At 33.9% G+C, this 21,673-nt stretch overlaps 2 protein-coding genes across 3 annotated transcripts in view; one reads left to right on the top strand and one right to left on the bottom strand.

The window, feature by feature from the left end:
- LOC150084221 (coiled-coil domain-containing protein 39-like) overlaps positions 1-603 on the top strand; it is a 197,112-nt gene extending 196,509 nt beyond the window's left edge. Inside the window, exon 22 of the mRNA XM_090376158.1 lies at positions 464-603. Within this exon, the coding sequence (XP_090232284.1) occupies positions 464-543 (80 nt within the window). The 3' untranslated portion in view covers positions 544-603. The remainder of the gene's footprint in view (positions 1-463) is intronic.
- Positions 604-3,869: 3,266 nt separating this feature from the next.
- LOC150084220 (stress-associated endoplasmic reticulum protein 2) overlaps positions 3,870-21,673 on the bottom strand; it is a 51,182-nt gene continuing 33,378 nt past the window's right edge. For both annotated transcript variants that reach the window (XM_090375106.1, XM_090375109.1), the window contains 2 exons: positions 14,829-14,901; positions 3,870-4,161 (listed from right to left, as the gene is read on the bottom strand). In XM_090375106.1, coding sequence (XP_090231232.1) covers positions 4,124-4,161; positions 14,829-14,901 — 111 coding nt within the window. In that variant the 3' untranslated portion in view covers positions 3,870-4,123. The remainder of the gene's footprint in view (positions 4,162-14,828; positions 14,902-21,673) is intronic.

Raw genomic sequence — 21,673 nt, 5'->3', positions numbered from 1 at the left:
GAATCCTATCAGCATTGAGCTTGCCCAAACCATTTAAAGCCCTATTACACCTCAATCATATCACCTCATAAGTGCCTAGTCTCCAGATGCTGAAATTTGCAGATCTTAAGCCTTTCTTGGTAAGAGCATCCTTTGTGCCCCTCACCAACACCAATCTTGTTGTCCTTCCCTATACTCGTTCCAGCAGCTCTACATTTGAGTCTTGTCCCCCCCCCCCAGACCACATGTTCCCTATGGGCACAAACAAAAATTTATTTTTCTTTATTTCAGATTTTACAGTCATAACTTTTTTTTTTTTTTTTTGACACCAGTGCATGTCACACAATATGGAATTACACAAATAGGTAAATTTACTAGTAACCTTCTCTGGTTAAGGTAAATGTGTAATTTTTTATTTTAAAATTGCAGCTGAGTTTCAGCATGAAAGTCAATATTTGCAACTTTTTTTTTTTGCTTGTTTCAGGTGAACCTAGAACTGCCAGAAGTACAAGTTCACATACTAGTCTTAGCAGCAAAGGTTCCAAATCTAATAAACCAACATAAGGAATGCTGCCTTCCATATCGTTCATTTGTTAATTCTCAAACTGCACCATCCTTATTGAAACTGCCTTTGGGAATATGTTTTGGTTCCTCATTTTAAAGCTTGTAGATCTCATCTTTGTAAAGTATTTATTAATATTTGTGTAATTCAGAAATATTTTTACATTTAGATGTAAAGAGCACGTTGGATACAATCTTGTTAGAATAAATTAATTTTTATATTGTTTTTGCATAGTTTAATAGATAAACCAAAGTGGTGTTTTAAACAGTTATAATTTTTAATCATAATGCTGTTTTGGTCAAACCAAAACAGTTTGTTTTAGTATTACAATAACCTCTTGAATTATAGCACCATGCATTCCTGAAGAGTAGTTCATAAAGGAGGGATTTTCCTATAAGGATGCATTCCAAAAATAATATTCATTCCCAAAAACGCATTACAACTGGGAAAGGGCTAAGATTTATATGTCCTAACAACAAAATTTAAAACTTTTTTTTTTACAAATGAGATAAAAATAATAACTGCGTCAAATCCCACATGTTTGACGAGGATTTCAGTTAAGAGAGTTGGGGGTAGTAGAAGAACATGAAATCTTCAGTGTGTTTGGAAAAACCATTCTTACACATGTGATATAGTGCATTATCCTGCCAAAAGATACTATCACTGCCAGGAAACAGCAGGAACACTGATAATGCAGTAATCAACAAACCTTAGCATTATTAAAAAAACACTCAGCTGCAATGGGAGAGTAAATGTTAATACAGTTATAAACTAGTATCCAAAATGCATGTTGCAAGTCTGTATTCAGCAACAAATAGCATCAGAATTTGGGGGGAAGAAAAATGCTATGGTACATGATAAAAACAGAAATAGTCTTGGTTAAATTGTGCTGAATAAAATCAAAACCAGATGGAACACTTCCAAGACCTTTCTTTTTTACATCAATGGAAAGTTAGACACTTAAGATCAAGCACCTAACAACAGAAACAATTGAATTGTGTGCTTTTACATGTTCTAATTTTGAACTATGTCACTGATGAAAAGGAACATCCACAGAAACAATTATCTCTATGGATTTCATTTAGCAATTTTTTTTTTTTTTTTTTTTAATCATTATGACCAGTTTTACTTTGTACTGTGGTTTTCTTCCTCTCAAAGCTGATGCTATTGGAAGCATTGCTCTAACCTATGTTCACAAGATATCCTGGAAGTTTCTTTCTGGGATGCATAAACATCTAGTTTTCAGGAATTTTAAAAATCTTGGTTTACCCAGTACTTTTTATCATTTCTATTTACAGGATTTAATTTTCAGTCTCAAGCTAGATCTACCAAATATGACTTTATTCATTTCTATGTCTATAAGTTCACCAAGAACTGATGCTGAGAAATTAAGGATGATAGCTGAGCATATTTCTTTTCCTTTTCTTCTAAGTGGTCATAGTAGTGCAGATTTTATCTATCTGCTGCACCATCTCTGTTGAGCCTACTCAGTATGCAAATCTGGCTCAATCTCCTGTAACCATGCTCACAAATGTAATGTTATATTTTCATTAAAGTTTGTCATATTGCTCAAACTTTTTTATTTAGAAGATGTAATGTATAAGTTATGACATATTTAAAAACTTAAATTTATACCAATGATCAATCCCATGTTAATTTTTTTTGAAGTACTGTAGGTATTTTTTTTTGCAGGAGAAAAGCTGACAAATTCTTGAATCATCATTAAATAAAGCATACTTCCCATGTTATTTGGATTATTCAATAAGCAATTAGTAAAAACTGAATTTTTCAAAAACTGCATAATAGAGATCATGAGTTGCATTCAATAATCAAAATGCTCATTTTGTGCAAAGATGAATTTATTCCCTTAAATGGTTGCTAAATTTTAGCTGATCACAAATTTAGGGTGAAGAAATGATATCATTTAAAGATGAAATATTTGATAGGTATAAAACAACTCATCACTTCCCAAATAAATAGGCTAACCCAGAGGTTCCCCAAACTTTCTCAGTTCATGGCACCCTTAGTGGCTCAGTAATTTTTTCACGGTGCCCCTAGGTCAAAAGAAATATCTAATAGTTCCGTTTATTAAGCAATGTTGAAACTGAACTACCTTGAACTAGTAGTTCGCACGGTGTCCAACAAATGTAGAGTATTGCTTGCTGTGTTTCCCTGGAAAGTTTAAGATATCACGGTGTACAGTTGGAGAACTGCTGGGCTAACCCCTTCAATAAATTAAAATTTACAAAATAGATGTGCTTAAAAAGTAAAATGATAATGAGGAATTTCGAACTGACAAAAACTTATTTCATTAGTTTTATTTTAGAACTGAAAAAGGATTGGCTTAAGAGATCTTGTTACAGTTGGTGGTCACTGTCTTTTTCTGAAGTATGTATGTATTTCAAGAGCAGAATGCAAAATTGAAAAACTGATTTTTGTTTGCCATTCTGACACTTAATCGAAATGTTGAAAGAATATTTTCAGAAATTCAAGAATTATTCAAAACTATAACTGGCCATACCGATATTGTTCTCAATTCTTTAATTCATTTAAAATTTATGATGATCTGTCAATCACACTAAAAACTATATCATGAACTTATTTTCAATGCAATGTATTCAGAAGCTACCTCATCCTGGCAATGTTCATTGATCAGATAAATGAAACTGTCAACAAAACCATCACTATGCTATATAAATTAAACATGTAAAGGATTTTTATTGATCAAAATATTTAGGACAGAAAAAAGTTCCGTAAAATATAATTGAGTAAAGCCTTTGGCTCTAGCTTTATTTTATTACAATCCTGCTTAATTTATTCCTCAGATATCTTAATGTATTATTTTACAATATAATAAACTATTTTCTTTTATAAATATTTAGTTTTTAAAGCACATATTACCTAAACATTGCGAAATCTCTCCCCCCCCCACTAATTGTTCTGGATTTTAGGCTTTAAGCCACGTTGTTCCAGTTATGGCCATTAACATCTGGTCATCCCACTAACTATATTTTCCTTTACCACTACTGCTGGTTAAAATGTTATCTGCATGCTGCAAGTGTTTATTTAAAAAGATTCTGAACATGACAGTTTACTTAAAAGACAATGATATCTGCTGTTCAGTTTTTATTGGCTGATTCTCTTGAAAAGCATAGGATAGAGCTAAATAGCGAAACCACAGCAACAAAAGAATCTTAGCAAAGGGCAGAACACTCACATCATTCTACAATTTAAATTATTTAAGGTAATTTATATTACTAATGCTTTTATTATGCCTTCAAAAGAGATTAAACTAATATTTAAAGTCATATTCAATGAAACCAAATCCCACTTCTGTTATATTTTATTAAGAGGTACAAAAATTGGCAAACAGAAGTGTAAAGATGCAGACTATTTTGAGATTACTTAAAAATACATATATTATTGGAATTTGTACATTTTTACACCACTCCCAAATTTGCAGATGTGAAGTCCCTCGAAATATGGAAAGTCTACTCCATGGAATTAACACTGTGCCCTAGTGTCACTGGAAAATAGGGACAGTGAAGGAGTGCAAGACTGCTGAACTGGACTGGACTCTGCTTATCCAAATCTAATACTCTGAATGATTTGAAAGATTGCTAGAAAGAGATAAGGAAAACTTGTTTTATAATTTACAAATAATGGCATTCTAAATGTTAGTAACATTGAGAATTTAAAGAACTCATAATATAAAAGAAACTATTAAATGTAGTCTAACATTTGATATTTTTATGCTATAAAAAATGTGTCATCTTGAAGGTAGTGTGACATTAAACGTTGCCCTTTTGCAGCATCTGTGTTGAGATAATAGATACCTCTTCAAAGATTTTACTTCTCAAATCCTGAATTGTGGTCAGATACGAATGATATTCTTCCTTACAATATTCCCCGCAAAAAAGATTAAGAAACAAGATGCCCTGGAAACAAAATTTATAATTATTCCATACAAACTCCAGCTGTGTAGGAAGTTTATATAACTCCATCTTGGCGAAACCAAATATTCTGATTAATTACCAGGATGATTTCAGAAATGAGCTAGGTTTCGATCATAGTGCGGTAATGTTCCACCATAACTTTTTTATTCTTGTTTCGGTAATTTTCAAAAAAAAAAAAAAATTCAATCATCCTAAAAGTTGAAACACCATACAGTTGATGCAGTTCACATGCCCAATGACAACAGGCTTTGTTTATTTATGATCCCTGAGAAGTAAAAATGAGCATCACTGTAGATGATTTAAATTTGTAATTCAATCAGTTACATTCTGACAATTCTTGCACAACACTGATGCATGGAACTTACTCTGGTGTGATATTCTAATGCTTCAGTCTGGACTGTTTGTTTTCAAAGGATTAATCAGTATTGTCGGTAACTTTCTTATATTTTCTAATATCATAGGACATTTGTGTGGAACATTATATGCACCATGCATTTGAGTCTGTTGGTTGGTTTCGTAACATGGAATTATGAGTACAGCCACTCAGACTTACATAAGTCGGAATTTCCCTAAATGCTTATTTAGCACTCACAGCTATGCATGCTGAATTTGATTGAAGCAAAAAAGAAACAATCAACAAACATGTAAATAGAATTATTTATTCAATGTTTTTTATCTCATGCACAGGAAAAATTACAAGTGTTCAAGATTATAGAGAGGAGATTGGCATAACATCAGCAAGTTTTACCTTTCAAGCATCAGTGCCAGAATTAAATCTCCAGCTGATAAGCACGCTGCTGTGGAAGTAGACTGTGGAGATTTAAAGGGGGTTTTTCCAACACATCACAAAATTTCTCTGCAGTTGCAGAATCAACACTGGTAACTCCACCACATACATTAATATTTTGGAAACCACTTGCTAAATACTTTTTGCTTGAATGGACTCAGGGACACTTTCTTCTGGATCTGATTTTCCATCCATATTATTAGTAGCTTTTTCATCTTTGACATCCACGTGCACTGTCCCTTAAAATAGTATTCACTGTGTTAAAGCAGCGAGACCTAATTCCGTGCAATAGATGACAAACTTTGTACTGCTTCATTGATCATCTTCATTTCTAAATCAATTTTATTTAGTTTCCTAGCACTGCCACCATTTACACTTTCTGTTGGTCTCTTTCCCTTCACCATTGTAATAAGTAAATAGGAATGAAGAGAAATTCTGAAAATTTGTTTGTTTTTTATATGATTGAAGATTTCCATGAAGCATTTCACCATAATACCGTAACGTAAAAACCCACAGAATTCCAGATATTGGTATTATTGCAAATGCAATAAGATCGAGTTTACTACCGTTTATAACAGATTATGCTAACAGAAAACCCCAATAAACCAGAAAGTGCAAATTGTTTTATGGTAGTGACCTCCCAAAATGTTTTAGAAAAATATCACAAAGGCATTCAAAATTGATTCTTATAATGGAACATATGATAACGATGAAAGTGGAGTGCAATTTCCATTATAAATAGTAGCTTAGTTATATAGCAAAAACTTAACTTCCACGGTCTTGGAACAAATTACCAAAAAAAAAAAAAAGTATTATTGGGATCATATTACAATATTTTCAAGATACCTCCATTTATTCCTATAGGATGCAAAATAAGTTTCCATGATTTTTTTTTTTAAGTTTGCACTGGCTGGTAAAAACGGCAAACTTATGTAAAGTCGCACTTCCATAAGCTGGGGAGTGCCTGTATAGGCTTTGAAACTAATGAAAAAATAGGTCTTGAATTCCCATTATGGAATCCATTAAGGAGTCACAGATTTCAGGCTGCAAATGTTCCCACTTGAAGGGCCAACAGTCACTAGATGAACTACGTGAAATGGGAAGGAACAGAAATGGCTCAAAGCAATATGAACTTGAAAGACAGGAAAATGTATTGGTTATGGGCCATCAGGCAGTGCTTCTTTGATTGTTGGCATACTTTTAGAATCTTATGTTCACAAAATTCAATGTAGAGGCCAACATTACACTGTGAACTGATATAATTTGGAAGGAAAAAATCCTAAATTCATCTTTTGTGCACAGTTTAAAAATTGAACACACCTATTACTTTTTGCCCACATCCCGTACAATATAAATTTGAAATTGACATCCATAAAATTTAAGCATCTAGCAAATCTTAAAAAAGAATTCAGCACCAGGCAGGCATATGTGTACAGGATTCACCAGCCCTTTTTTTTTTTTTTTTTGTAATAAATAAATGCTTGAAAATGAGGGACTTTTAAAAGTTTATTAACAAAATTTAAGTATCTTACCTAAAAATAATGTTTGAAGATGAATGCGGTAAGACAAATTGTTTCAGGTTCAAAGAACACATCAAGTATTTTTCTTTATGAATTTCAGATAAAATTATATAATGGCATAACGACACATTCTGCACATTTAACTTGGACAGTATGATCCCAGAGAGGATCTTTATTGCAAAAATATGCTGTCACTTTTTAAAATACCTCCCATAATCCAAATTCTTTCATTATCAGTTAATAAATTTCAATGGTTAATTTGTCTAATGCTACCAGATCCTCACTTGTTAATGGCATCGCACGTGATCTGAGCAATTCTGACATTTTTTTCAACTTCATAGTATCCTACATCTTTGCAAGATTTATGATTTCAGTTTACTTCTCATTACCATCAGATTCTTCTAAGGCACAAACAACATCAGGGTCAAATTTGTCAGTAATTATCCAATCAACCAGAAGGAAACTTTCTTCCAAGCTTGTCCAATAATTTCAATGCAATTAAATTTGCTCCAAAAATTTTCCACATTGGTCATGTCAGTTTCAGCAATTACTTTTCTAAAAGTGAAGTTTAAATAGTATGCCTTCAAAACACTTAAATCCCTGGTGCATGGACTGCATTACAAATGGTGTATGTGGTGGTAAAAATTATCTTAATATATGATGAGTAGCATATCATAATATTAATCTAAAATAAGAATCTGGAAATCTATATTTTCATCTCCCCAATATTTCTTTACTTCGGGTACAAAAAAAAAAAAAAAAACTATTCACGAAGGATTTGTTTTGTTATCCACACTTTATGCTGTGATTTCCATATTACTAGAAAAAATTTGCTTAACAGAAAGGTAATCGTGCCTTGTAACTGCAAGACTTGACAACGAGGACCCTCCTTTTGAGGAATTACTAAAATTTGCACAATTTTTCTGATTTTGTTTTATGATGCAAACCATTATCTGGTTAACAACACTATTAAATTAATTTTTCGCTGGTAATGATCTTTTATAAATGCACTTTTTCTTCCTGATTACGATCAGACCTTAAAACAATCTTTTTCCTAAAATAATATTCTGAAGGAATTAAAAAAATATATAAATATGTACCAATTGAAAAGTCCAACCTCACTTGATTACCCTAGTGGAACCAAGATTTGAAACAAATCTTTCTAACAGTCAAGGTGAATGCTTGGACTCCAGATTACAGAAATAGAACTTGCACAAAAAAAGCCATCTGAATATTGCAACCACTGAAAGGGTTTAATACAGTCTTCCTCTACAACAGATCTCACTTTTTGAAGTAACAGTGACAAGCTTGAAAACTGCCGGCTTCTTATAGATTTGTAAAAACAGTTTAAAAGCATAATGGAAATAGATACGCTATCCTTTTAAAGGAGATCTACAAAAACTGAATTCCTCCTTTAAAAAAAAAAAACATACACTAGCAAATGTGTTGTGCATACATTCCTGAACAGAATCTTCACTATCCCCTAGTTCAGTGATGGCCAAGCTATGGCCCGGATACTTTTTATACAGCCCATGCCGAAAGTGAACTAAAACAGTATTTTAGAGTCTATCACTGTGTGTATAGGTATGCAAGCATCAAGCTTAACTATATCAAACGTGTACATGTAGTCCAGTGCAGTCAGATGTAGGGCTTAATACAATTATGTACATATCAATCTTTTCATATTGTGAAATTCTACAATTTTGATATTGAATTATTACTAATTTATATTAATTAAAAAAATGTTCCAAAAGAGGAAAGTCGATTTGGAGTGTCGTGTTTTTAATCAAGGTGGACTGAAGACTTTTTATATTTCAAAAAAGCGTGTTTAGAGTGTAAGCAGACTGTCAGGTGTTAAAGAATATAATTTAAAACAAAACTATGATTCCAAACATAAATCTTATGATCAATATAAAGGAGTGTTACAAAAAGAAAAGTGGTCAAAGTTACAAAACAAATAAAGAGAACAACAAAACACACTGAAAATGTATCAGGCAAAGAAATTTATCTGCTGTAAGTGCCAGTTATCAAGTTGCACATTTGATCACTTTTGAAAGTAAACCATTTGGTGATGGTGAATTTGTAAAATGCTGTTGGTTAAAATTGTGGAAGAAATTTGTCCAGAGCAATGAACAATGATACAAGACTAGTTTATTTTGATAATAAAAATAAATAAGCACACTGGAAAGAATTTGTTCAAACAATTTTTGGAAAACATAAAACAGCTTTGCCTTTAAATTTTGTTCCAAGGCATGAAACAACCATAAGTGAAAATCTTTGCTAATCTATTGAAAAGTTGGGATTAAATACAGGGTCATCGAAAAAGGTGTCCGTGATTTCCCTTTTAATTATCTTCAGAAATATCTGATCGTTTGCTGTGATCGTAGCAGCAAACACTGTGGTAACTCACTAAGTTTTATTTGACACCTCAACAATGACCTTGGCTGTGTCGTGAGTGCACAGAATGACTCCTGTGCGCACCGCCTCAGTAGGTGTCAGTAAGGTGGCTATGCAATAGAAAGCACAGTATGTTGTGACATTGCACTGTTATAACACATTTAAATTCAGCATACCACAACACACTGCACTTTCTGTTGCACGCAGTAGAAGTCATTCTGCACACACTCACAGCACAGCCAAGGTCATTGTTGAGGTGTCAAATAAAACTCAGTGAGTTACCACACTGTTTGCTACTACAATCAATCAAATATTTCCAAAGATAATTAAAAGGGAAATCAGACACCTTTTTCGATGACCCTGTATTAAAACCTGGTAGGAGTCATAACGGGGTGCAAAAAATATGATTGGCTTACGGGTAGAATAACCAAGAAAATGACAGTTATCGGAGCTGAACCTCTGATTGGAATTCATTACATTATGCATCAAGAAGCTGAGGGGAAAAGCATTGGATCTTAACACATTATGAATATGGTTATTTTATAAGATCACATGGCCTTAATCACCATGTTTCAACAGTTCCCTCCCCCAACAAATGGAAGCTGAATATGAAGATGTAGTTTTACTTAGTGCAGTGAGATAGTTTAGTCGTGGTAGTGTTATATCATTGCTTTAAACTGCATCATAAAATTGATATTTTTATGACAGAAAAAGGGAAACCAATAAAACAACTATCAAATATGGAGTGGCTGTTTGACTTGAAATTTTTATAGACATTTCCAGTCATTTAAGTGCTCTTCATTTAAAACTACAAGGAAAAGGAAAATTGATCTCCGATTTGTATGGTGACATCAAATCATTTCAGAATAAGTTATTATTTAAATCCCAAAGTAAGCAAGACAATTTAGTTCACTTTAAATGTTGTACCAAGCTAAAAGAGAAACATATTTCCAAAGGATCATTGCCTCTTGTTATTACAATTACTTTTTTATGAATTTGAAAGTCGATTTGCTAATAAGTCCCACAAAAAAGACAAGCTTGTTTGAGAATCCATTTACTTCTATAGCTGAAAACTACAATCCCAGCTTGCAATTTTAAATTATTGATCTTCAAGCCAAAACATGCTCCAAAAACAAGTATGTGGACTGCAAAATTAAACTACTTGAATTCTACAAGGTTTGAAGATTGAAGGTTTTCCCAATAAGAAAAGAAAATGCCACGAATATGGATACTTTGTTTGAAACAACATATGTTTGTGAGCAAATTTTTTCACACATGAAATCAAATAAATATTTAAAAAGAAACCGAATAACAGATGAGCATCTTCATTCTGTATTGAGATCTGGCATCACAAATTTTCAATAATTATCTAAAAATATCCAGCCTCAATCATCTTATTAAATGTTAAGTTTTGTTCAATAAATGTTATGTATTGTGCTTAATAAAATTTTTGAATATTTTCAATTATACTTATTTATTCTCAATATTGAAAAGCAGTGATCCTTTTCAGGTTGTAAATTTTCTAAATTAAGCATTTAAAAGCAAAAGTAAGTTAATGAAATGTAAGTCATAATTTTAATGAAATCTAAAAAAAAAAAAAAACCACTGACAGATTTATTGCACATAAGTATTGGGAATTTGCATTTTTTATATATATATATATATATATATATAAAAAATGCAACATACTAATTTTTTTAACCACTCAGTGCGGCCCGCAAAACAAATCTAACTTTGAATATGGCCCCTGTATGGGAAAAGATTGGACACAACCGCTCTAGTTGATTAGGGAAAAGATTTTATTTCCTTCTTCATATCAAATTAGGCTTAATAAAAAAAAACTTCATAAAAGTGCTGGTTGAAAATGGATGTAATTGCCAACACTTGGAACCAAAATTTCTCAGACTTTGGTACATGATGATAAGAGGGAATATTCATTGATTCACTAATCAACATGTCAGTGAAAGACAGTTCTTTTGACGATGCCCTCAATGTAATGCAAAAAAGCAGCAATGCCTCAGACAGTTTGCAAACACTTTTTAGGAAATCAAGATCATCAAACTGTGGGGATTGCTGACCAACTCTTGTAAATTAATAATTTGTTTTCTACATTCACATCTTTCATCCTACATTCCTTCTTTCCTCCCAAACTTGAAATATGTCAGTGATGAAGACAAATTCAAAGCTTATAAAAAGTACATTATATTTAATTCTGCAATTTTATAATAATAAATGAATAAGCATAAAACTTCTTACTGAAAACATGCTGCCAAAATGTGATATAATCCACAAATAAAAAAAAAAACCTTTAAACCCTCCTGCTTTTTCAAAAAGCAGGTTTTTTTTTTTTTTTAAACAGGACTAGAAATTAACTACATACCAGACAAGAAACAGAATTTAAATCTCACTGGACTATAAATTAAATTTCACTAACAAACACACATTTTATGTTAAAATAGTCAACAGTATTATATGCTGTCAAACATTTGCTTACCTACAAGTTTTCTGTCTGGACTGTCTGTTAATCACCCTGATAACTGCTTCAAGACACTCTTGTATACTTTGCCCTCTTCAGATATCTTGAATCAAAGTTTTGTTTATGACAATGGCACTTTTGTTTAGACTTGACTGTCAAGAGCATTTACAAAGCTTTACCAGAAAGATATCTGAATTTTTTTTTTTTTTTTTGAAACCTAGCTGAATATTCTGTCACAAAGCATTACCATAAGGTTATTATTAACTGTCAAAATGCCAAAAATAACTTGGATTATTTGTTATATTGCAAGCTTCCTTTTGCACTTGTCAGTTTTCCAAAGTACCACTATATACCAATTCTTTCTTCTTTCATTATTATGAAAGAAGAATTGATACTGCAAATACCCCGTGACCACCAAATACTGAGGAAGCGGAAAGGTCAGGGAATGACCACCGCATATCCCTGGAGCAATATGGCCTTAGTTGCTAATGCTCCTAAAAACCAAATAATAACAATAATAACTGCAAATACAATTATATTCAAGTTGAAGCTAAATAATATTTAACTTAACATTTCTGAAAACTCAATTGGCAACTACTTACCTATAAATTCTGTTTGAAGCCAGCAGACTTTCAACTGCGACAAGAATTTGACAGAAAGTCAGCTGACACAAGTTTGCTATAATTATTGTGGCATACTACTGATCAGTCTGCCACCCATCAACCTATTTTGATGTTCATAACATCAAAATGTTGTTTCTGAACTCATCTCTGGTCTTTTATATTTGTGATCAACATGGAAGGCAGCCTTTACTAATTTACTAACAAAGACAGAAGTGTTTTGGCTCATATTCCTAGACTATTACAGGAGTTGCCATCCCATACATTTCATTTCTTTGAAAAAAACCTTTTAATGATATTACTTTTTAATAAACCAAGTGATTTTTAAATTGAGGTCCCTAAGTCATATCATACCTAAAGTGTTTATTATGGCCATATTTGTTGGCAAAAATAAGAAATTCACAGAACTTTTTAAAAAATTCTGATTTTAATTTAGTTTTACTACTTATGTGACAAAAAAAAAAACTGCTTTAACCATTTCTTATATGTATTTTGTGTTGGATTTAGTATCCAACAGCATCATTAGTTTCTTTCCAGTGTCAATATTTTGACAGCAATGATGGTTTTACATTTTTGCATCATTTATATGAATTACATAAAGCATCAAGTTTTGCAGTGCATATTAAGCTTATTCTGGAATGCCTATGTGATAAAAAACAAGTTGTGAACACCTCACACTTCTGCTGTAATAATTGTAGGTCAACATCAGAAATAATATGGAGAGAGAGCCCTTGTGGGCTCTCTCCATATTCAAAGCTGCTATTTTTATGGTGGTTATATCAAAGTTTAAAGTCTAAAGATCAAAAGCTGGTGCATCCCAACACAGCATCCCCTATCATTTCTGTGCCACATAACGAAGACCTTCCAAAGAAAAATCTTCCGAATTGTGTAATTAACATGGTAACTAGGATTACACTTCAGACACCTGTTTGAGTAAGGTGTCACATTTTCCTAATCAGCAAGAATTGGATGATTTAATGAGGTCTTGGTCTAACCAGATTCATTGCAGAACTCCTGACATCTCATTTAAAAGAGTGCAATATACTTGATTACTGTTGCAACACTTGCAGATACAGAAAAAGATATTTCACTTATACACATTTTTATACTGTTTAAGAATCCCTGTGCTAATACTGCTTTGGTTTGACTTGCCTTTATGAAGAAACTGATATTAGTCACACTTAGGAAAGTGGCATCTTTTCATAGATATTTTTACAAAAGTTAACAGCTGTGTCGGTTCAATGGGAATATGATATATACCCAATAACTCCTGCTGCACATTCTGTTTACATTAAAGAAGATTACAGAAATGTGAAGCATGTGTTAGAAAAAACATCCAGTATAAATGGGATATCTGTGGGGAATTCAAGGTGCTGGGTCTTCTTCTGAGTTTTCAAAAGAGCTTCACTAAGTTCCTTTGCATTCTCTTCCTCAGGGCAGTAGATCAGCACCAGAGGAGAAGAGAATGGTCTGTAAAAAAAAGATTCACCCTGTTACAAACAATATGGTTAACAATCCCTTGGTTCCACCATACCCCACATTAGCTGGGACATTAGCTTTAACAATCGATTTGTTAAAGCATTGGATCCTCAAGGTGATAATTTTAAGCATATACAATCTACACATACAAAACTATCTGTTGCAAAAGTTAAAAGGTGCATTTTTTTGATATTTATTGGTCCACAAGTAAAGCAGATAATGGCTTTGCAAGGACTGAAAACAAAATGACATGTTGAGTGAAATACCTGGAAGTCATTTCTCCTTGTCATGAATGGCTTTCTTGCTAACACTGAGTGAAAATTACAGAAAAATGGGATGCAGATTGTCAATCAAATTCCACTGCTCATTGCTCTTATCTGTTTTTTTTTTTTTTTTTTTTTTCAGACCAAACCTGGGCAATGTTAGCAGAGAGCTTAGGGTGAGATTCCACCAGGACATATGGAAAGAAGCTAGGATGGGCAATTATATCCAGTTCTTCATTCAGGATGATTGCCATGACCACAAATGGCAAAAATGTTCAAATGTACATTTTTTGTATGGGTTTCCAACAGTTGGAAACCCATACAAAATTTTTAAAATATGGGATACAGGGATATAAAACACTAAACAAAATACAATAGCTTTCAAGGCAAAATGCCTATCCTTCAGCTCAAAAGATTGTGCAGCATATTGGAATATAAATAAATTCATGTGACACAGAATTAATATGGGTAAGAATGACTGGGCAGATTGAAAAATTACATCAACAAGGTACACAACAACACTCAACTGTATAGTGTACAGTAGAAATAGGGAATGCTTTGAGCCACGAGCACTGGTGGTAGTGGCATGAGCAAATCAATAACGTAAAATCACAAGTCAAATTAAGTTATCCTACGTTTTGAAAAATATTTTTCTGAAATGAAACAAAAATAACAGAACAATGAAATATGAAAGAAACTAAAAAAAAAAAGTAATTACATTAAAATCTTCATCCCACTAATTTATTAAATTATAAAATAAAATTTCCAAATTTTCCATAAATTTCTTACCTGATCCACATACTACAAAAACAAACAGGGCCAAAAGCCATGGGCCTACTGGATACTTTTCATCTTGCGGTCTCTACAATACAAATTATATTTATTAATAAATTTCAAATATAAAAACGAACCTAGTAATTTTTTATTTTATTTTATTTATTATTATTTTTTTAGTTTTCTTAGAAGAATCAAATCTATATTTTCCTTTTGTTTTTGGCTGTCTGTGTAACTTATATATATATAGTTTTTTTTTGATATTTCAATCATTATTTCAAACACTGTTGACACTTTCATTAAATTAAAATATCAACAACAAAAAAGAAATCAGGTTTATAAAGTATTCTGCAAGGAATATTTTGTAGATTGTAACAGCATAATATAAACCAAAAAAAGACTGAACTAAATGTACAGGAGACAATATTACTATGATTTTTTAGTGTTTCTCACCAACCATTGAAGTAAAAACGAAAGACGGAAAACCAAATTCTTAAAATTTTTAATATTTACAATAAATTTATTTACAAACAAAACAAAATACCATATTACTGATGATAGTAATTTTAAAATAAGACAACTGTGATATACAAATACCGAATTTAAAATACAATAAAATATACTAGGTTAAAAGCGCTAAAATACTAACTGAAGCTTTCAAAGGCTTCTGCCTTCTTTCTCAACAGTGTAATTCTATTTTGCGGTGCATGATTAAATACCAGCAGGTTCACGGTGCGTCTCACGTAAACGTATACTGTTCCCATCGGAACCGGAAGTGGCTCGGGAGCATTTCAGGCAAAAACGTTCATCCCCTCCAAGGATTACCGCCTCAAAGAGGGGATGAATGCGTGTGCCCCCATCTCTATTTATATTATTCTCTATAGAACTAATTCGTAAGCTCTCGAACCACTTGCGGTCCCAAAATCTATGCGCCCGATCGGTGATGACAGCTTCGTCTGGGGAGATTTGATGTCGCTTCTCCCAAAAATGTTCAGCTACGGCAGATTTACCATAGTCTGTATTTCTTATCGCATTTGTGTGCTCCCCCAGACGATCTTTGAGACGCCGTTTTGTTTCTCCCACATAAGACTCCCCACACTCCGGGCATTTAATACTATATACGACCCCACTCATATTTTCGTTTAAGACAGGGTCCTTCACCTGTGACACAATTGTGTGCAGCTTCCTGCCTGGGAGCTGCACACAACATGTCTGGTAATTCCTTAATATACGAGCTAAACGCTCGGATAAACCCGGATAGTAGGGAATGTATGCGGTGGCTATTGGCGTGAAGGACTCACTTCTACTCTGCCCTCCACTAATGTATTTCTCTATGATCCTCCGGGGGTAGCCACACTTCAAAAGATCGCCGTAACACGTTCATACTCCATTTTTCTATCCTCTGAGGTACTACAATGGGATTTTGCCCTATCCACTAATGCTCTTACCACACTGTTCCTGTGATGATTAGTCTGAGCTGAGTTGTAGTGTGAGTATTGGCCTTTGCACATTCTAAATACTTTTGTTTTCAAATGCTGGCCTTCCCTACAAATCAGCACATCCAGGAACGGCAAAACCCCTCCTTCCTCTACCTCAGAGGTGAATTGTATGAACGGGGAGAAGCTATTAAGAAAATTCAACGTATCATCAACATATCTTTTCCACGGATGCATAGGGAGAACTGTAGTATTAAATAGTCTAGACTCTAGCTCCTCCATCGCTAAATTAGCTATGATGGCACTGATGGGGGAGTCCATAGCTGCACCGTTAACCTGCTTGTACATGGTGTTATTAAATACCATAGTAGTGCTCGAAAGGCATAGCTCTATGCCTTTACATATGTCCTCTAAGTTTAGTTGCGTCCTATTGTTCAAGGTGGTGTCTCTTTCTAAGGCCATGTACGCACAATGTATTCCATGGTCAATTGGGATGCAGGTAAACAACGATGTCACATCAAAGGATATCATAACCTTGTTTTCTTCTATACATTGTCCTCTTATGAATTGTACAAATTCTTTGCTATCTCTGATACTATGTTCAGACTCTCTGAACACAGTATCAGAGATAGCAAAGAATTTGTACAATTCATAAGAGGACAATGTATAGAAGAAAACAAGGTTATGATATCCTTTGATGTGACATCGTTGTTTACCTGCATCCCAATTGACCATGGAATACATTGTGCGTACATGGCCTTAGAAAGAGACACCACCTTGAACAATAGGACGCAACTAAACTTAGAGGACATATGTAAAGGCATAGAGCTATGCCTTTCGAGCACTACTATGGTATTTAATAACACCATGTACAAGCAGGTTAACGGTGCAGCTATGGACTCCCCCATCAGTGCCATCATAGCTAATTTAGCGATGGAGGAGCTAGAGTCTAGACTATTTAATACTACAGTTCTCCCTATGCATCCGTGGAAAAGATATGTTGATGATACGTTGAATTTTCTTAATAGCTTCTCCCCGTTCATACAATTCACCTCTGAGGTAGAGGAAGGAGGGGTTTTGCCGTTCCTGGATGTGCTGATTTGTAGGGAAGGCCAGCATTTGAAAACAAAAGTATTTAGAATGTGCAAAGGCCAATACTCACACTACAACTCAGCTCAGACTAATCATCACAGGAACAGTGTGGTAAGAGCATTAGTGGATAGGGCAAAATCCCATTGTAGTACCTCAGAGGATAGAAAAATGGAGTATGAACGTGTTACGGCGATCTTTTGAAGTGTGGCTACCCCCGGAGGATCATAGAGAAATACATTAGTGGAGGGCAGAGTAGAAGTGAGTCCTTCACGCCAATAGCCACCGCATACATTCCCTACTATCCGGGTTTATCCGAGCGTTTAGCTCGTATATTAAGGAATTACCAGACACGTTGTGTGCAGCTCCCAGGCAGGAAGCTGCACACAATTGTGTCACAGGTGAAGGACCCTGTCTTAAACGAAAATATGAGTGGGGTCGTATATAGTATTAAATGCCCGGAGTGTGGGGAGTGTTATGTGGGAGAAACAAAACGGCGTCTCAAAGATCGTCTGGGGGAGCACACAAATGCGATAAGAAATACAGACTATGGTAAATCTGCCGTAGCTGAACATTTTTGGGAGAAGCGACATCAAATCTCCCCAGACGAAGCTGTCATCACCGATCGGGCGCATAGATTTTGGGACCGCAAGTGGTTCGAGAGCTTACGAATTAGTTCTATAGAGAATAATATAAATAGAGATGGGGGCACACGCATTCATCCCCTCTTTGAGGCGGTAATCCTTGGAGGGGATGAACGTTTTTGCCTGAAATGCTCCCGAGCCACTTCCGGTTCCGACGGGAACAGTATACGTTTACGTGAGACGCACCGTGAACCTGCTGGTATTTAATCATGCACCGCAAAATAGAATTACACTGTTGAGAAAGAAGGCAGAAGCCTTTGAAAGCTTCAGTTAGTATTTTAGCGCTTTTAACCTAGTATATTTTATTGTATTTTAAATTCGGTATTTGTATATCACAGTTGTCTTATTTTAAAATTACTATCATCAGTAATATGGTATTTTGTTTTGTTTGTAAATAAATTTATTGTAAATATTAAAAATTTTAAGAATTTGGTTTTCCGTCTTTCGTTTTTACTTCAATGGTTGGTGAGAAACACTAAAAAATCATAGTAAGAATATACCCAACCCCAGAGGCCTATTTGAAGAGGAGACAATATTGCCTAATTAAATTATTCATTTGAAATTAGGGACAGATATTCAATGTAGGATAAAAAAAAGTTTCAGGTTTAAATTTTTGATTGCATTTGTCATTACTGCCATAATTTCTGCTTCACCAGAAAATCATTGCCCCATTAAGTTCTTTAGTTTGGGATAAAAAGAAAACAATATTAATAAAATAAAAATCCCATGGTGCAATGTCAAGTGTATAAGGATTTTTGTAAGACAGTAAACAGAGTTTTGGAAAAGTATTCAGAAACTACTGTTGTATGATAAGCAAAAGATTTGCAATGGAGTAATCTCAAACTTTTTCTTACCCACAGATCAGTTCTCTCCTTTATGGCTGAATCTCTCAAGAGCTTAATGTGCAGGTATACAACACACTTATTACTAGTATGACTGCCTGGTATAAATTAATAATTAATTATGCCTTTATAGTCAAACTGATTTTTTTACTTTCTGGGGACAGAGGAAACCTCAGTCACATTTTGTCTGCAGGCTAAAACGATAATACCCATTTCATCTACTGCCATTACTGTTTTTAGAAATCCTCAATCACAATCTTGAACTTTCAAAACTGGTTGAAATTCAACTCTTTTCCATTTGACCCACTACTGAAAACTTGTGCAGAAGTTGCATAATTTTTTTCATGTATAAAATATCAAATGTGATGTCTTAGCAACCACTTATGATATTCCAGTTTGACAGGCTACATTTCATAATTTTTTGATGAATGGGCAAAAAAAAAAAATAAAAATAATAATAATTTTTTTTCCTTTTGATATAAGCTATAAATAAAACTGATATTTGCACATAGAAAAAAAAGCTAAATTTTTTCTGAAATTACACTGGCCTCTCACAAAATATCAATGTTACAAGTTCTTCAATACTGCATTACAAATAAAAGACTACCTTTGACAAGTAGTATCACCTTTTATTAATAATATGGTACAGGCATCTTAGAACAAACACAAACAGCAAAAGAGCATTTTTTTAAACTAGTGAAATAATAAATCTCCATTTATTCTCTATATGACCAAGGCCAGAAAAGCTTCCTAATTCATTGCAACTGTGTACATATTGAATTATTAAGGGCAGCAGGATTTTCAGCTGCCACAGTTCATAACAGGCTGGGAATTTTTGTGTCAGCATATGGGCTCAAACCCCAAATCCAGCACATTTTGGCTAGATTTAGGAAACATTCTGTCAAACCACATTCTGGTTATCCAGATTCTGGATAACCAACAAATTATGTTCTCAGGCTAACTATACATAGTAATTGTGCTATAACAACTATCTCATGGAGATAGTTACAGCAGGAATGGAGATTTTGCCTCGCCCTATTCAGTTATTACAAATGTTCAATGATAATGAGTAGCTTGTTAGGTTATGGAATTGTTTATCAGCTGTTATTGAATAAGATTAGCTAATAATGAGCAATCAGAAGTCAGAAGCTGTTCAGAAGAGAACAGCTTCTGACTTCAGTTCAGCTAAGAGAAAGAAAAAGTTTCTGGATATACAATTGCAAAAAACAGATGACAAACCATAAAATGAAAGCCTGTTTATAAGACCTTTATGCCAAACACTATTGAAAATGTCAAGAGCAACTGCTTAAGTTTCACTAAACTTATCCAAAGATGAGTAACATACGCAAACATAGCACAAGTGTGTAGATGCTGATGGAATCTATGCTGGCAATCATTGATCAAATGTCAAGGTTTCAAGTTAGTCCAAGAGTTGGCAGTTGATGAATTTCTCCATTATTCTGGAATGAGTAGAGGTAACTGCAATGAGATGATAACTCAAAGGAAAAGATCTATCGTGCTTTTTAGAGACTGGCTGGATGTCAGCAAATTTCCATGCAGAAGGAAAAACACCAGTGGAATAAGAAAGTGCAAAAAGGTGCAAGTTCAGGAGCAGGTTCTGAGAACAAGTGATACTAGATGTGTAAGGTCATTAGTAATCACAAAACCTCAGCCAGCTGAGTCAGTGTAACTAGAAAACTGAAGGCAGCTGGAGTTGTGACCACGCTAAATTGGAAAAAATAGTTTCAAGGAAATGAAGTCAAAATCTTTGTGTTTTGCAGTTTGTAAAAGCAAAAGACTAATTTGACAGAATGAGGTAAAGCAATTTTAAAACCATAAGATTTTTCCACAGAAGATTCCAGATTAGAAAGTGTCTGACAAGGAATATCAGGAAGGACAAGTAAACCCTTTAAAGCAAAAGGAATTATAGAGCAAATAATTAGGCAACTGAGATGAGTGGTGGTGAAGGAGAACCATAATTGAAATTCTGTCAAAAAAAGGGGGCTTGAGAGACTAGGTGGAAACAGACATCATTGTGATTGGTAATGACACCATGTATATTTGTGAAACAAATAAGGAACTTTGAGAGGTTTATCTCCTTTTTCCAATAAGTTTGTTTTATTGCACCTGTTACATTAGAGCATTTTGATCAACATGTGGAACAAAATAGATTTGTGTAAGTTAAGTAGCAATCTGAGAGATGCTATTCTATCTGAATGATAATATGTACACTTAATGAGAATATTCTTAGTAAGCAATGTGGGATCCTCCCTTAGCAGTAAATAGAAGTGCATTAAATGCATATGGCCAATTTGTGCCTGTTTAATCATAAACTGGATCTCCACAGCTATGGATTCTGTCTTATTTCAAGAAGCTTATAACTCCAGGTATGCAACATTTCAGACCACAAGTAATTACATATCTATCATATGATTGGCTTGTAACCAGTATAAGGAAATGGGATGGAATCAAAGCCAGCGGGGTGCCTTGCTACTTGTTCTGCATGCTCATTTCCTAGCATTACAACATGCCCTCATATCCAGCAAAACTTGACAGTCAGTTTATTTTCAAAGGGACAAAGTAACCAAGATCTGATTTGTGTCAAAAGAGGACGAAAATCCTGCAATTTATGCCATCACTGCACTTAAAGGCCCATTTAAAGGCTGAGCCAATGCAGTCTTACAGTCAAACTGCAGTTCCGCAATCTAAACAGGATCCGATTAAGATTTAATATAGGTGTAGTAGTGTAGCAATCCACTCCCCATGTCATAGAAAGATAACTAAGTATATTCATCTTAGTACACTGAGTTCATGTTTGCATTATATGCTTCTGGAAGATGATTTTTTTT

The sequence above is a fragment of the Mastigoproctus giganteus genome, chromosome 6, assembly GCF_048544385.1.
Source record: "Mastigoproctus giganteus isolate SK-2022 chromosome 6, ASM4854438v1, whole genome shotgun sequence".
In the NCBI taxonomy this organism is placed as follows: domain Eukaryota; kingdom Metazoa; phylum Arthropoda; class Arachnida; order Uropygi; family Thelyphonidae; genus Mastigoproctus; species Mastigoproctus giganteus.
Note: the sequence above shows the minus strand (reverse complement) of the source record. Positions and strands in the feature narration are given on the sequence as shown.